At 48.6% G+C, this 13,814-nt stretch overlaps 4 protein-coding genes across 4 annotated transcripts; 1 reads left to right on the top strand and 3 right to left on the bottom strand.

Annotated features, from left to right (window-relative positions):
- Positions 1–1,542: 1,542 nt before the first annotated feature.
- On the bottom strand, positions 1,543–2,454 carry EI90DRAFT_3032027 (uncharacterized protein). The gene is made up of 2 exons (XM_039058362.1): positions 1,969–2,454; positions 1,543–1,911 (listed from the first exon to the last, which is right to left on the bottom strand). Exons 1-2 carry the CDS (start codon positions 2,234–2,236, stop codon positions 1,658–1,660), a joined length of 522 nt encoding a protein of 173 aa, XP_038922706.1. The 5' UTR covers positions 2,237–2,454; the 3' UTR covers positions 1,543–1,657.
- A 2,665-nt stretch (positions 2,455–5,119) lies between these two features.
- Positions 5,120–6,150, bottom strand: EI90DRAFT_3032020 (uncharacterized protein; the record flags this gene model as incomplete). Its single annotated transcript, XM_039058361.1, has 4 exons — positions 5,916–6,150; positions 5,518–5,857; positions 5,358–5,431; positions 5,120–5,296 (listed from the first exon to the last, which is right to left on the bottom strand). Coding segments are annotated over exons 2-4 (488 nt in total), but the record flags the coding sequence as incomplete, so codon positions are not given.
- A 244-nt stretch (positions 6,151–6,394) lies between these two features.
- Positions 6,395–8,159, top strand: EI90DRAFT_1300524 (uncharacterized protein). The gene is made up of 7 exons (XM_039051630.1): positions 6,395–6,435; positions 6,496–6,658; positions 6,721–7,061; positions 7,122–7,285; positions 7,343–7,415; positions 7,475–7,515; positions 7,570–8,159. The coding sequence occupies exons 2-7, from the start codon at positions 6,604–6,606 to the stop codon at positions 7,793–7,795; spliced, it is 900 nt and encodes a 299-aa protein (XP_038922704.1). The 5' UTR covers positions 6,395–6,435; positions 6,496–6,603; the 3' UTR covers positions 7,796–8,159.
- Positions 8,160–11,374: 3,215 nt separating this feature from the next.
- Positions 11,375–12,653, bottom strand: EI90DRAFT_1301738 (uncharacterized protein). The gene is made up of 4 exons (XM_039051632.1): positions 12,446–12,653; positions 12,328–12,387; positions 11,822–12,268; positions 11,375–11,721 (listed from the first exon to the last, which is right to left on the bottom strand). Exons 2-4 carry the CDS (start codon positions 12,354–12,356, stop codon positions 11,631–11,633), a joined length of 567 nt encoding a protein of 188 aa, XP_038922703.1. The 5' UTR covers positions 12,357–12,387; positions 12,446–12,653; the 3' UTR covers positions 11,375–11,630.
- Between the last annotated feature and the right edge of the window lie 1,161 nt (positions 12,654–13,814).

Raw genomic sequence — 13,814 nt, 5'->3', positions numbered from 1 at the left:
TGTCCACCCCTTTTCTGATACAGTGACTCTAGAACACAAAAATATGAACACACATTCCATGTAATGAATGGGTAACTTACATGGCCTGCAAAGGATTATCCTTCAACCACTTTGAATTAACATTCTGCCCCTTAAAAATAACAACTGGAGGCACTGAAGTGCCATCTGCACAGACAGTCACAATCACACTGACATTCTCGCGATTCCCATCGCGTTGAATGTGTGCCCTTTTTGTCATCCTGCATGCAAAGACCTTGACCCTTTCCCCAGTCCCAAAAGGGAAGCCACTCTCATCCATAGCATAGACATCCTCATGTCGGAAATTGAAATGATTATACTGAGCTTGTAATAGTTGGAACCAGTGTTGGACAGCTGTTGGATTTACAGCACCACCCCGAGTACTTTCGAGATTGGCACTCCACTTGGGTTGAAGTTGGTCTTTGTTGCATACTAAAAACCCATCAACCCAATTTTTGCCAAGCTTGGTGAGGGATGGGTGCCGTATCTGGGCAACTTCCAATGCATACTCAATTACACGACTGCGGGTTGCTGGGAATCCACGGTCAGACATAAGAAGAAGAAAGTCTACAAGTGTATCACTCTCCACCTGATTCAACCATGACTGGTTTATTGAGGCTTCAAGGCAACTTTTCCCACCATTGAGCCTCCACATGAATGTTGGATAGGACATTCGACAACTTGTCGATACTCCACAATTGGAAGCATGTTCCCAAGCACTGGCCGCTTTTTCACCCTTCTGCTTTGCGCATAGAATCTCAGTTCTGTATGAAGTCAGGGTTTTCTGCATGTGCAGCTCTGTTGCCTCAGCTGCAAGATGCCTACGGCGCTCTAAGGAGTCCGCATGCCAGGCCATTTGACAAAACAAGCAAGCAAGGCAATATCGGCTCCAGGAGAGGCAGGATTGGTGATTAACTTTTTGATTGTTTGGGTAACATGGATGAAAATTATGCTTCCAACTTAGGTTCCGTGTCTCATCAAAACAAACAAACCCTAACACAAATAACACTGGCCTTTTGCCCACTGCCTACATGGATGGCTGTTGGTGAGATGAAGACTGCAACATGAGGCTGTTGGAGAATAGATATCTGTTCCCATCAGTATAGAGTTTAACAGCCTATACCGGCACGGTCAAACAGGCAAGTTGTGTAATGGTAGCACACTGAGAGGTCCTGGTTTCGATGCCAGGCTTGTCCATGATTTTATGTCCTTGTCTTGTGACCTTAACTGTATCATTCAGTTGGATCTCACGGAGTAAGTCCCGTGGGGCAACGTGAAATTTCTTCAGAGGCCGGGGTGGTTAAGTTGCAAACATGGTGACTCTTCGCATTCAAGTTTCTCATGTTTCACCGATTTTTTCCTTTATTTCATGCCCACTTGACACCAAATTTGGTACATGAGTAGTCCTATCAACCACCTATATCCATGCCGAATCTCACCACATATGATAAAGAACTGAACAAGTTAGGTGATTGTTTCTCATTCGGGGGTGAATAACTGTAAAATTGAAAAGTTTATGAGTTCGCCAGATTTATTGTCTATGTATGTTTTCTCCTTTGGTTGACACAACTTCGGGATGCAGGCGCATCTGCGCGCACTGTAATTCCTACCAAGGTGCCAAATCTTACAGATCTTAGCACTAGCAGTCTATGTACGGCGCTTCGCACCAAACATTATCGCGCCAAACCCAATCGCCGCAGGCTGAGGCTTGTCCAACCAGATAGCAAATTCCCCTCCTGCCATCCGACGTAGTGAACGAGACGTTACCGACGAACCAGTACTGAAAGTTAACCGTAACATTATAGTCACAAACTGTGCCCTGAGCCGTCTCCCCGAGCAGAACACCGCCCCTGCCTTCCGAGCTGCCAGCAAGTACCGCTTCGCAGCTATTGTCTGTGGTGCAAACCTAAGTAAGAGCAAATTTCATTCCAGATTTCGGCTAGCCCTCACCTCCCGACGAAGGGGGAAAGGCCACAATTAGTTCGCGGCCATTGTAGGAAGTGATTGCGCCAACATGGAAATGAGCTGCGACAATGGGAAGTAAGGCAAGCGTGATGATGGCACTCCAGACTCTCATTTCAATTTTTGGCGAAGTGCGTACTGCTGCTGATAGCCAGTGCAGACGGCGTGAGGTAGCTATCTGCCTAGCGTGAATCAGAGAGTAGTCTAAGCCGTAGGTGCTTGGAAGACTGATGAAAAAAAGAAAAAGGAAATCCATCGGAAGTTATATAGCAGTTGAGGCATCTGAAAAGTGTATTGGTTGAGCAAGACATGACGACGCGCCGGTACGCACATCATGCCCATATCGGTTATGATATGATGCCTTTCGACCATATGCTAATTCTGTTATTACCTTAGCTAGTATACCGCCGTGCGGTTGCAATGACAATTAGTTTGGTTTCTCCATTATCCGAGTATCCCCGCTGAGTGCTTCATAACAACAAAGTGAAAATAATCTGCAGCCCAAAATGACGATAGACATACCGGAACTTCGTTGAGCTTGTCGACTCTCCCAGGAGTGGTTTATTTCCGTAACCAATGAGGGTTGCTGGTGACGCCGTTCAGGCTGCCGAGTATGCAGGCGACCAGCCTCTCAATGAATACTTGCCTATTACATTCCTTTTTCCCGAATTCCCGCCACTAGCGGGTCCCATAATTTTCCCTCCTCACTGAGCAAGATGTACATCCTCTAGGATCCCCCTTACAGGCCGGTATGGAAACTGGGTCTTTAAATCCATCTGATTCTAAAGCCCAAGTGCCTCAGGCCTCAGGGTTGTCGTTCCTGCCGAGGCGCGGCGTAGATCGTGAAAACCGTCTGTTGGTTGAGCAAGACATGACGACGTGCCGGTACGCATATCATGCCCATATATATCAGTTATGATATGACACCCCTTGATCATGCGCTACGTGTCTCACGGTTGACTACGTTCCACATGTAGCACTTACGCGCATCTCATTCCTTTATCACTTTTGTCTGATACCCTGTTATTATCTTAGCTACATACTTATACCGCCGTGCGGTTACAATGTCAATCAGTTCGGTTCCCCCGTTATCTGAGTGCCCCGGCTGACTGCTTCACAACAACACCGTCATCGACTAATTAGGTATTTGGATGTAACAACCAACAAGATCGTGAGTGCTACCGAGACGACAACAATATCTCTGCATAGCTGCATAGGATTTGCTAACTGCAATCCTGACTTCGCGAATCATTCAAAAAATCCCAAATATTGCAGAAATTACGGAATGTGAATGCGAATGCTCGTACATTCTAACAAAGTGTAGCTCCCAGGATGTTGTACTTGGCTACCCCTTAACGATACCACAAAACCTTTAGCATTGGCTCTTCAATGTGCGAGTCGTTTCCATCGGGTCCACAGCATCAATTGGTAGTTGATAGGTGGATCCGGGATCGGACGGAGTCATAGGAATCGGCGCTGCCACTGTCAGTTCCATGGAAACCAACAACCCCGCCTCGGATTTAATTTACGCGGACCGGGATCTGGAGCGTTGAGCCTTCTTAGTAAGCAGTCACGATGCCAATGTGTCATGACGCTCAGCGCTGATCAGATTAATATTGAATGGTCAACTTTGAGAGCGGCAATGTCCCCCTCTACTGTTCCATGTCATGAGGATCAATCAAATTGAACGATACATATCAAGGTCCTCTTGCAACTTGAGCAGTGCGTTCACTGGGCTAATAGGAGCGCCCAACGGAAGAAGTCACTGATATTGCGGCAGTGAGTTGTAGCGGTGGAGCAATTTATCTCCATGACAAAGGCTCAGCCCTTTGCAGCGTCGACATTTTTCCAGACACTCCTTGCAATATCTGAGAGTACACTCTTCACCCCATCCGAGGATTCCTCGCGTTCCGCGTCCTCAACATGTCCAACGATAGCACAGTCGCCGCCGGTACTCACCAAGCTAACAAGGGGCAGCTCGCCGAGGACTGGTATCCCCCAATCGGACGCCATGTTGTGGAATGGAGTTGTCGGTCCAAATATCTGATGCGCGTTTGAACACGATGGGCATACGAAATGTGACATATTTAGGACTACACCCAGTATCTAGAAGTGTGTTATCAGTGGGATGTTCGCTTTTCCACATAGGATCATAGTGAAAACTCACAGGGACGCCGACCTTTCGGAACATTGAAACACCTTTTGCTCATCAATCAGTGCCACATCTTGTGCTGTTGAGACAATAACGGCTCCTGCAATGCAACGCCCGATCAGAACATTTGTGCAGAGGCATTGAAAGATCATTGCCATCGACTTTCGCAAGTTGACCGAATATCAATGCCACGTCCCCAGTCCCTGGAGGCACATCGACGACTAAGGCATCCAATCCTCGTCTCGCCAGTCAACGTCGAACAAAAGTCGTTGAGTTGCCTTCTGAACCATAAGTCCCTCCCATACAACGGCAGGTGCATCGCCCGCCGTAGATCTTGGAAGGAACAACCCAATTCGAAGGGTGTGTCCGCGCTGTCATAGCCAACGCCAGTGCAAGATTTGCTATTTAACCATCATGAAAAAAATAGTTTGTCGTACTAAGATGAAGAGATTTGAATATTACTTGCAACTGTGCTTTTTCCTACGCCACCCCCCCCCACTAGCTACAGCTATTACACATCCAGCATTTGGGATCTGCCTCCTTGGTGAGGCCGTACCCCGAGTAGGAATATAGGGATCGTGGGTGGTGGCTGAGACCCAGATCGCGAAAGTCCCTAAGTTGCCAGTGTCCGACAGACACGCACAGATTGGCAGGAGGACAGCAACACACCAACGGATTTTGATGAGAGGAAGTAAAAAAGGATCCGAATTGCCTTATATAAATTTGCACACATGAAGCCTTCTCGTGATAAGCTTCGGCTGCAGTCCGGCGGGCGATGCAGAAGGACATGGATAACAGAGCGTGGGAAAGGAGGTCGGGACTAGTGCACGTGATGGGTGCGTTGTCGCCAGTGTTGCACAAGACCAAGTCAGACTCGTGGTCACGGGGACTCTGAGTCAGATTGGGTCCGGACTGGGTGTCTCGGTCCGTCAGGTCTGAACTAACGGAGTTATAACGGACTAACGGATTTAGCTACAAGCGCTTGACGTGTCACCAGAAACATTCCACCCTGCCACTGTCTCTAAGCTCCCATCCAGGTCTAAGTTCCTCTCTCGTGTTAAGGGGCCTTCCATCTCCGTTTCTAGCACTAAGTTCCGCTCACCCTGGATCCACATTGAATCTCGCGTCAAGTTGAAAATATCTCGTACCCTTTTCCCCTGCAAACTTACACCCTAACGGCAAGCTGTAAATAGATACTTTGGGAGGAATGGAAAATAGAACTTACTTGGGGGATCTTGATGGTAGACTCCGCGCAAAATTCATTTCAGATTGTTCTGCATCGTAGTCACTGGTGAGGTCCTGAAGAAGGTTGGCACGGAAAGGATGGTAGCCATGGTTTATGTCATCAGGAATGCAGGAGGGATGTTCATGCTCGAGCTCCAAACGGCCCCAGAGGGGTCATGGTCGCTAGCGAAAGGAGCAAGTCCAAATGAACGACGGATTCTCTTCCCATGTGAACCATCGACTGCATGTTGGTGGTTGAGGTCTGGTTTGATAGATGAGATTTTCACCATCTTCTCAACAGATAGTCGATTGCGTGCGGGGTTCTTTGTGTCCCCAGTGATAGAGAAGAAGTTATATGGACATGAGGCATCGGACTTGTTGAACGCTGGTCTAACCATGCTTGTCCTTCAGCACACCCCTCTACGGAAGCGTGTGTGCATTTCACAAGATGACGAGCCAGCTTTTCTACTGTTCCTTGAATATCAGATGCGAGTGCAAGAGCTTATGTTTGCCATTTGATGAATACCTCTCAAACCAAATTGATGAGATATATGCATACCAGCTTCATGTAGTTCATCCGCTGAGCGTCGTTGTGTAATGCTTCCAGTTGAGATGCCCTCGGAATCCTTTGCCTCCAGTGTCCTTGTGTGCCAAGCCACGCATCCCTTGCACTTGGCAACGTGGTGGCTTTTATTATTTCCATAAAACCTTTCAAGTTGGTGGAAGTATTCCCACATAGGACTAGAAACGCCCATGGTGAGCTAGAGGAGGATGGGGGGTGGGATTGTGTGAAGTTTTCGGAAATCCTAACATGAAACATGGCAAATCAGGCGGCAAAGTCACAGTTGTGTAACTCAAGCTGTAGTAGAATCATGCTCAGCATCTCTTGCGTGCTAGCAAACAGTCATTACAACATCTAATCCATAACAAACAAAACATATCCTATGAAGAAAGGTTGCGGACGGGTCTGAATATCGGGATCCCCCGATGAAAAGTCCGACTTACACTGACCGTGGGAGAGACTTGTGACCATCTAGTCAGACTCACGGACTTCGGTCTTTGTGACCATTTGTGACCAGGTCTGTACAACACTGGTTGTCGCCGTTGCCCATCGTCCCTTTACTATTACGAAGTCATAGAGGCCTGCCTATCCCTTTACCACTGCCAGGCCAGGTCTCTGCTGTCCTTATTTTTAGTCGACTCTGTTGGGTTTTGGTGATTCAGCTATTCACATCCGAAAGGGGCCCATGACATCTCGGCCTCTGCTTCGCTCCTTTCGTCAACCGATTCGGTGTTATTCAAGTAAGATGGACTCAAATTGCTCACAGAATATCTCGACATCATCGTCTACCCCCCTAAATCAGAACAGACCTCCTTCTCCCCTCATCTCTGGGAAGAAGCCTCCCAATCCATTGACTCACCACCGGCGCCTCCGCCACCAGATGTACCCTCTTCTGACGCGTCGGAGGCCCCACCCCCCATCCCTAGTCTTTCCCTAGCACCTATACAGTTGCCTCACTCCTCCAAGAATCAAGTAAATCCTCGTCTTCTTAACCCATTCCACACCCATGCTTTCTATAAGAAATTGGAGAAAGAGTTTAGTCCTCCTATTGCGCATGTACTGATGCGCGCGACACGCGGTTCGCTGATTGACAAAATATCAAAGGCACGGAGGGTGCATGTAGACGTGTTAGAAGGAGAGAACGTGGGCTTTCTTCCTGTTGGGTACTCATACGCTGTGTGCACCAAATTCCACTCCCTGTAGCAACAATACTTGTACCGAGCCGCACTATCCGAACTCCGGACGGAAGTATCGATGAGGACTAGGAATGAATCGATTGCTCTTCAAACATCCGTGGCGAGTATCAAGAAGGAAGTGGAGTCCTTGGCGTCTAAAATGAAGGGGGACCTTGATAAACTAAAAGACGAGTAAGGTTCTCCTTATGAATACCAATCCTGAATAGCTAAGTCCACAGTCGCTCTTAGTGTCCAAATGGATATGGATAATAGAAAAAATGAAGTGAATATCGAGAAGAAAAAAGCATCGATTGCAATTGAAGTAAGTGCATGACGTAGCGCAGACTTCTTTTGGAGACAGACATTATTGCGCGCATTCAGGAGCTACATCATAAGGCGATAGTACAAGTGTCTGATGTCAGGTGAGCCTCTTGAAAAAGAAAGCTTTCCTCCTCTGCTAATCGTGAATACTAAAGAACGGAGATCGAACAAGCGAAATGGGATAACACAAGACGGGGCGTTCTGATCATTGGATCGTTTGTCTTATTCGCAATGGCATCATGGGAAGTGGCTCCCAAGCCAGAAAAGACAGTCAAGAAATCCAATCCACCTAAGGATGAAGGCGACGCTAATGCGAGTCTCAGCCATGCCGATAAACAATCGAGTGATGTCGGTGCTCAGACTTCTAGTTCTGTTAGATGAACCTAATGATCTCACGATATAATTTAACCACCATGCAAGCTCATCTGTGTTTCGATGTGCCAGCTGCACTTCCGGAACAGGTCGTAAGTATGGCAATCATGCAAACTTGAGAATGATCCACCCTAGTTTGGTCTGTTGAATCGGCTCCTCTAGCTGGGAGTACCTTCCCTGCACATCGTGGGCGTGACTACTGTTCATGCCTGCATGTAAAAAAAAATCCTAAATACACATCGCATCATGCTTGACCCGATACTAACTAAGCGGCATCGACTTACTGATACCCTATTCAATACGGCCGTGCAACTGCAGAGATGCTGTCGTATACTCTCCGAGTAGTTAATCTTAATAGTGTTCAATAGGTGTTTGTTCGAGCGACGTGTACCTCAACCTTCAACCGTACCCCCGCCGTCTCAAGAAGGTTCTGTCCCATGAAATGAACGCCTCGGGTTCTGAGTAGCCGGTATCTGCGTCGCGTCCCACGGGCTTTGTCAACAGCTCCCATGCAATGTGAGGACTGAGTGAGGTACCAATCGGCCTTCAAGACCCCGCTCCTGTCGTTGCGTTACTCCTGTCCAACGCAAGCTCAGTTAAGCCCGATATGGACATAAGTACTTCTATATAGGATCGACTGCATAGAGTTGGGATGCAATTTTTTTCGCTCAACACTCTCGGTCACAAGCCCACCCCCCGCGACATCGCAATGGTCGATCCGGCCTCGTCAGTATCGGATGGAACGACCCGTGGCTAGAGTCACCCTGCAACACCCCAAACTCTGGAACAGCATCGCTCAAAAATTATGTCCTGCCGTTGTGGAAAAGGGATTAAGCTTACGCGACAAACGTTCCTCAACAAAGCCATCTATCTTAGAAAGCATTCACTCCCTCCAGGCTCGATGACCCCCCTTACGGCCATAGTATCAGAGCGGAATGGAACTCACTGGCATACCCGTATGGCCCAAGCATCGTTGACGCGTTGACATATGCGAGCTGCAGCTCATTCGGGGTTGTTCTTGGTGCGTTCTACCGCGGCTGCGCTAACACGTAACAGCCATATCAGAGGTTCTATATGTCACAGCACATCCCTCCCACGTCCCAGCATCATGAAGGCAATCTTCGACGCTCCGCTGCGTCACACATGTGTTCACCAAGTACTCCGTGACGGGATGACAGTGTGCCACTGACAAACGGTCAGCTCTCAGCCGTTCCCACTCAAGGTGAAAGATTGCCCTTTGAGCCTAGTAGCGAAAATGTGCATCTACTTTTTCCCATGATACAAAATTGTAAACGGGTGCCGCAAATCTACAGTGAGCGTTTTCTAGTGCGGGAAAAACAGGGGGGCCGCTTACGTGGCAACTTCGTGGCCGTAGGGCCCAATGTCTGCGCCTCCCCACCATCTGGAGCGGCACCATCTAAGGTGAAAGCTATTTGCGCTATCTACTGAAGTAGAAACCATTTTGTCAGGTCAGAGGGTGCTCTGGGCAGGCCGTGAAATAATTCGTCCCTTCCACACAAGTTGAATGCTGTCGAGAAGTGGCGAGTTATCGCGTGTTTGGATTACACATGTACACATTACATAACCCCAGTTATACATCCCTAGAATCGGTTCACCCAGCTGGGACAACTTCCACACCTCGCCTCCGACTCCCGAGTGTTCATACTTTCCGCTCTCGGACGGATGCTTGAACGTACAACAACTTCGTCGACGATGAGGCTCACAGAGCCGCTGAAAGTCAAAAGGTACCAGTTTGGTCCACACACTGCCAAGCAGGGGGCCGAGGAAATGACGTATTACATAGCAGTCACGTTGGCTCGCACGTGAGTAACTTGATTGGATGACGGGCCGAGAAGGGCCCGCTCTCGTTGAACCGGAATACTTAGCCGAAGTGCATCGGCTACCGACAAAAAATTGGTACGTCCGATTTGTGATCACCGAAAACGACAATTACAGCTGGCGACAAAGAATCTGCCTATCAGATATGATATATCCTGTAATTGCCGATTTGGGAAATTAATGAGCGCTGGTTGCCATGTAAGGCTAAGGCAGCTGCCATATTTGGGTTGTCACAAGACTCACTTGACTGACTGAATCAAATCCGATCCGGCAGATTCCTTGTGCAAGCCGATATATTGTCAACAGAAGCGCCCATGGTCGGTGCAATAACCGTAAAAAAAGCTGTGGATCACAGGATGCCTTTCCCAGTTTAGCGCCCGGTCCCTCGTCCCTAAGATGCTCAATCGTGATAGCTCTACCTTACTGTGCATGACAACCAGAGATGAAAAAAGGGCCCATAGAAACAAGTTCAACCTAGCATCATACCAGCCTCTATAGATAGGAAACAACCGGTGACCTGGGTTGAGTTCAGCACGATCCCGGCGATCTGAGGATCGACATGTATGGATCCTTTGGGGAGAAGAAATAGACACATACATAAGTAGTTACTACAAGTCAATTTACAAAACCCTGGCATGGCTTCAGGGCAAAACGACACCTTGCAACGGACGAACCGTTCACGCCACAAACACATTCCCATAACATTGCCAGCCATATGCATCTGAACTACCCGTTGAGTAAACTTTTCCGGTTCAAATGTTTTGTCGACGATAGTTAGAGCCTGAGTACGTACAGCTCAGGCCAGGCGGGGCGAGTTACGATAACTAGGGTGCCCTTCTGAAGTCGTGATAAGCCTCCTGCTATATGTAAATCGCGAGAGTTGTTCCCGATATATTTCAATCAATTAGATGCACTGAAAATTTTTTTTGTCACTAGATGCCGGAGATTGTGTGGGTGGGGAGAGTGAGGGCTGATCCCCCCGGATCCCTTCGTTTGAACTCGCCAGCAGACACGTTCACGCTTTTAATTTGAGTCGTGACCGGGAATCTGGACAGGTTTAACAGGCTAGTATTACCATGAATATGGGCCGGCGCCCTTATCCCGTATCTCCACAAGGGAAGCCCGTGAAATTACCTTGCAGTCACACTGGTGTGCCATTCAGGCATGCTTGGGAGATCTGGTAAACGGGTGGCATTCGCGTGACCACCAAGCGCCCTCGTAAAGTGCTGTGGGATTGCGTGAGCAATGTTTCCACGTCCCTGTCGTGCTCCTGGCCCTCACGGTTGGCAGAGTGAACCATCCCATGACCTGGGAACCCAAGAACAAGCCTTCAGTCAAATAATTTGTTTTACTGACGCTCAGCTAGTATCGTTCGAGTTCACTGGAGGGAGACACCTGATCATGCCAAACTGTTCTCGCATGCACCCTTCACCTCGCCAGGACAATGCTTCCCGAGACTGTCAGGCTTGCTATTTGATTTCCAATAGCTGCTAATGACCTATGACGACGAGTTATGTTACAATGGATTCGCGTGTGCGTATGGGGGGTGTTAATAATCAATTATGTGGCGCCCCGCTCGGTTCGTGGCTGGAGGCTCGCTTATAGTCCCGGCTCTTGTTAAGAGCATCAAAGATCGCAAAGCTGTGAACGCACTGGGGAAGCCTACCAGCCCACTCGCTTGGGACAACCAAACTTGAGGTCGCAATCTTTGATCATCAGAGTCTTAAGTAATTGGAAGGCCGTGTGGTTTTGAATTTGAAGGTGTTGATGACCCTGAAACGGGTCGCCTTTCCGCGAGCCATGCCCGTTGTGTTTGTTCATTGGAAATCATGAAGGCATGAAGTACCGCAGCAAGCTCTAACGGGAATACTATTGGATGGAGGAGGCGATTACGATATATGCTGTATCCTCATCACGGTGAATGATTGGGGTATCAGTTGTGAGTTGGATATGTGGAAGCGAACGCTTCTTGGGATAGAGTTGGAAGTCAAGCGGAAAATCGTTATCACATAGGTTCCTCCTTAACCGAATAATCACTTTCATGCGTCAAAGTGCCAACGCGTCTTACAAACCAAGCCGAATAGGAACAATCGAAGCTGGAAGAAAGCAAGTCAGAAACACGTTGAACCCGGGTGCGCATCTCAGGCCAGTGAAATGTGCTGGAGCCGAGAAATGAGAGAACGGACGTATACGTACTGGCCACGATAATCGACGGCACCGATGTCAAATCGATAACGCGCAAACGTGTCAAGGACCTCGGAATCATAACTTCCCCCCCGGCGCCTGGGTGCACTACTTGACAACGGGGAGGACGGGGAATTTGAGTTATGCAACCTAGTCCGCTCATTCACTGTGGGGAGGGGCCGCGGATTTTCATCGAGTACGCAATCTCGAAGTAATATAAGCTTTGGGAGTTCGTGCGCCTTGCACAATGCTGGATTGAATGCTTTCCAAACGTCTGAAGGATTGGGCAAGTGAGAAATGTACGTAGACCGAGTCACACGATAAGGATAGATAAAGTTGACGTTGTAGGCGGATGTGGCGAAGCGCAGGATGCGTATTGGGCGTGAACTGTACGGGAGATGCGCATGCGCGCTAGATACGAAGGCAATGTGGACGTGCACAGTCAGACTTAGCAGAAGACTATTTGTAGGGGCGGATGATCAGGACTCGAGGATTGTCTTGGAAGGGATTTATGTTACCTATTTCCACTCTTATACGAGTCTATCATGGACTCGATTCGGGCTTCATTCTCCGGGGAGCTGGGGGATCATCAGGAATGGGCTTCAACTCTATAAATCCGGGGAGGCGTTGACTTACAAGACTATCTCGCGATCCACACCGTCAGATGACCGAGTCGTAACGCTGTGAATGAACGACAGAGGAGGATCCACAATGCCTGGAAAAGGTTTGGAGCCGAATAGGAGGGCGTCTCGGCGCTCGTGCAGAGGATACGCCTGCTCCCAGTACAGTTCAGGCCTTTGTAGATTACGAGCTACACATGAAGATGCCGAAAACGCAGACTTTTAGTTGCTGGGTACACGGATAGAGCGACTGTCAATACACACTCGCAGTACACCACATACACATCTTGGTCGCTTATCGAACAGTGATAATGGCCGTCGAGATCGAACTAGTACTTGAGCCCCAATGTAGAATGCAAGTTCTAACAAGCGCCTGAGGGCTGATCTGCGATGAAAGCGAAGGGTGTATTCACGATTTGCGATGGATTTGCTGAGCCGTTATATGTGAATTTGCGCCGCCCCAATTACACTCACATTGATTTTTGGCATGGTGTCTCATCAGCAGGGGCCCGAGTTGTGGGCCGAATTAACTGTAAAGACCGCGGCATTTCATAAGCAATTCGGCACCGAACACATCCCAACACGCTTTTGGACTTCAACAACACCCATCATGGAATCACAGCACGGTTCTGAAGGATCAGGCGCGTCACTCCGGCGTGCCCGTCTCACATCACGCAAAGATGGAGCTTTTTTGATACAGCATTTGAAATTAACGTTGCTGTGTAGCTATTTTCGCGGAGAGGCAGATTCCGAAGTCGAGGGCAAGAAAGGCTAAATTCCTGTGGGTGGTGAGTATGGAAGTGTCACAATTTTCCCACAAGAGGCCGAACTTTAATGTGAACATTCACGGTCGCCTGTCACCGAGCGCAGATTCTCACATTTATGTACGTGGCTATGGGAACGAGGCAATTTGACAGATCACGCAATTCGCTCCCGAAAGAAAAAAACTCAATCCCTTCACGTCATATGCATAGGTGTGTGTGTGCAGTGGTACAAGTGCTCGCATCTGATAGCAGTCCCGAACTCTGATCAGGAGAGCACTCGCTCCATCGGACCCGAACAAGGTCAGCTTAATTTGGTCACTCGTGGATGCGCCACCGGTCATGAGGACGAATCATAGACACAGGTGCCAGTGGGGGTACAATCCCGCCAACGTGCAACGACTTCGGGAAGTGCCTGGGTCCGAACTAAGAACGTTGTGTGATATCTTCGAAATGGCTTTGTCCATTTCCTTTCCGAGGGGAAGCCGGGAGTTAGGCAGGTGACCAGTCCTCTATTGGAATAGAGCCGACAGATCTCAGTTCAATAAGGATATATGGATAAAGTAACAATTCGAAAGGGCAGGGCAACTACACCGATCTCGGGCAAATGCATGCGTTGGCGTT

Source organism: Cantharellus anzutake (assembly GCF_015039405.1).
Source record: "Cantharellus anzutake strain C23 chromosome Unknown EI90scaffold_3, whole genome shotgun sequence".
NCBI classification, from domain to species: domain Eukaryota; kingdom Fungi; phylum Basidiomycota; class Agaricomycetes; order Cantharellales; family Hydnaceae; genus Cantharellus; species Cantharellus anzutake.
This window is presented reverse-complemented; position numbering and strand designations above follow the sequence as displayed.

Excerpts from the sequence above, each read along its gene's own strand:
- EI90DRAFT_3032027 (XM_039058362.1), bottom strand. The coding sequence starts at position 2,236 with ATGGATTTCCTTTTTCTTTTTTTCATCAGTCTTCCAAGCACCTACGGC. Across the intron at positions 1,912-1,968 it reads CTTTCCCCCTTCGTCGGGAG|ACAATAGCTGCGAAGCGGTA; the intron begins GTGAGGGCTAGC and ends TTTGCACCACAG.
- EI90DRAFT_1300524 (XM_039051630.1), top strand. The coding sequence starts at position 6,604 with ATGACATCTCGGCCTCTGCTTCGCTCCTTTCGTCAACCGATTCGGTGT. Across the intron at positions 6,659-6,720 it reads ACCGATTCGGTGTTATTCAA|AACAGACCTCCTTCTCCCCT; the intron begins GTAAGATGGACT and ends CCCCTAAATCAG. Across the intron at positions 7,286-7,342 it reads CTTGATAAACTAAAAGACGA|TGTCCAAATGGATATGGATA; the intron begins GTAAGGTTCTCC and ends AGTCGCTCTTAG.
- EI90DRAFT_1301738 (XM_039051632.1), bottom strand. The coding sequence starts at position 12,356 with ATGATAGACTCGTATAAGAGTGGAAATAG. Across the intron at positions 12,269-12,327 it reads TCGTATAAGAGTGGAAATAG|TCTTCTGCTAAGTCTGACTG; the intron begins GTAACATAAATC and ends CCCTACAAATAG. Across the intron at positions 11,722-11,821 it reads GCCGTCGATTATCGTGGCCA|CTTCGATTGTTCCTATTCGG; the intron begins GTACGTATACGT and ends GCTTTCTTCCAG.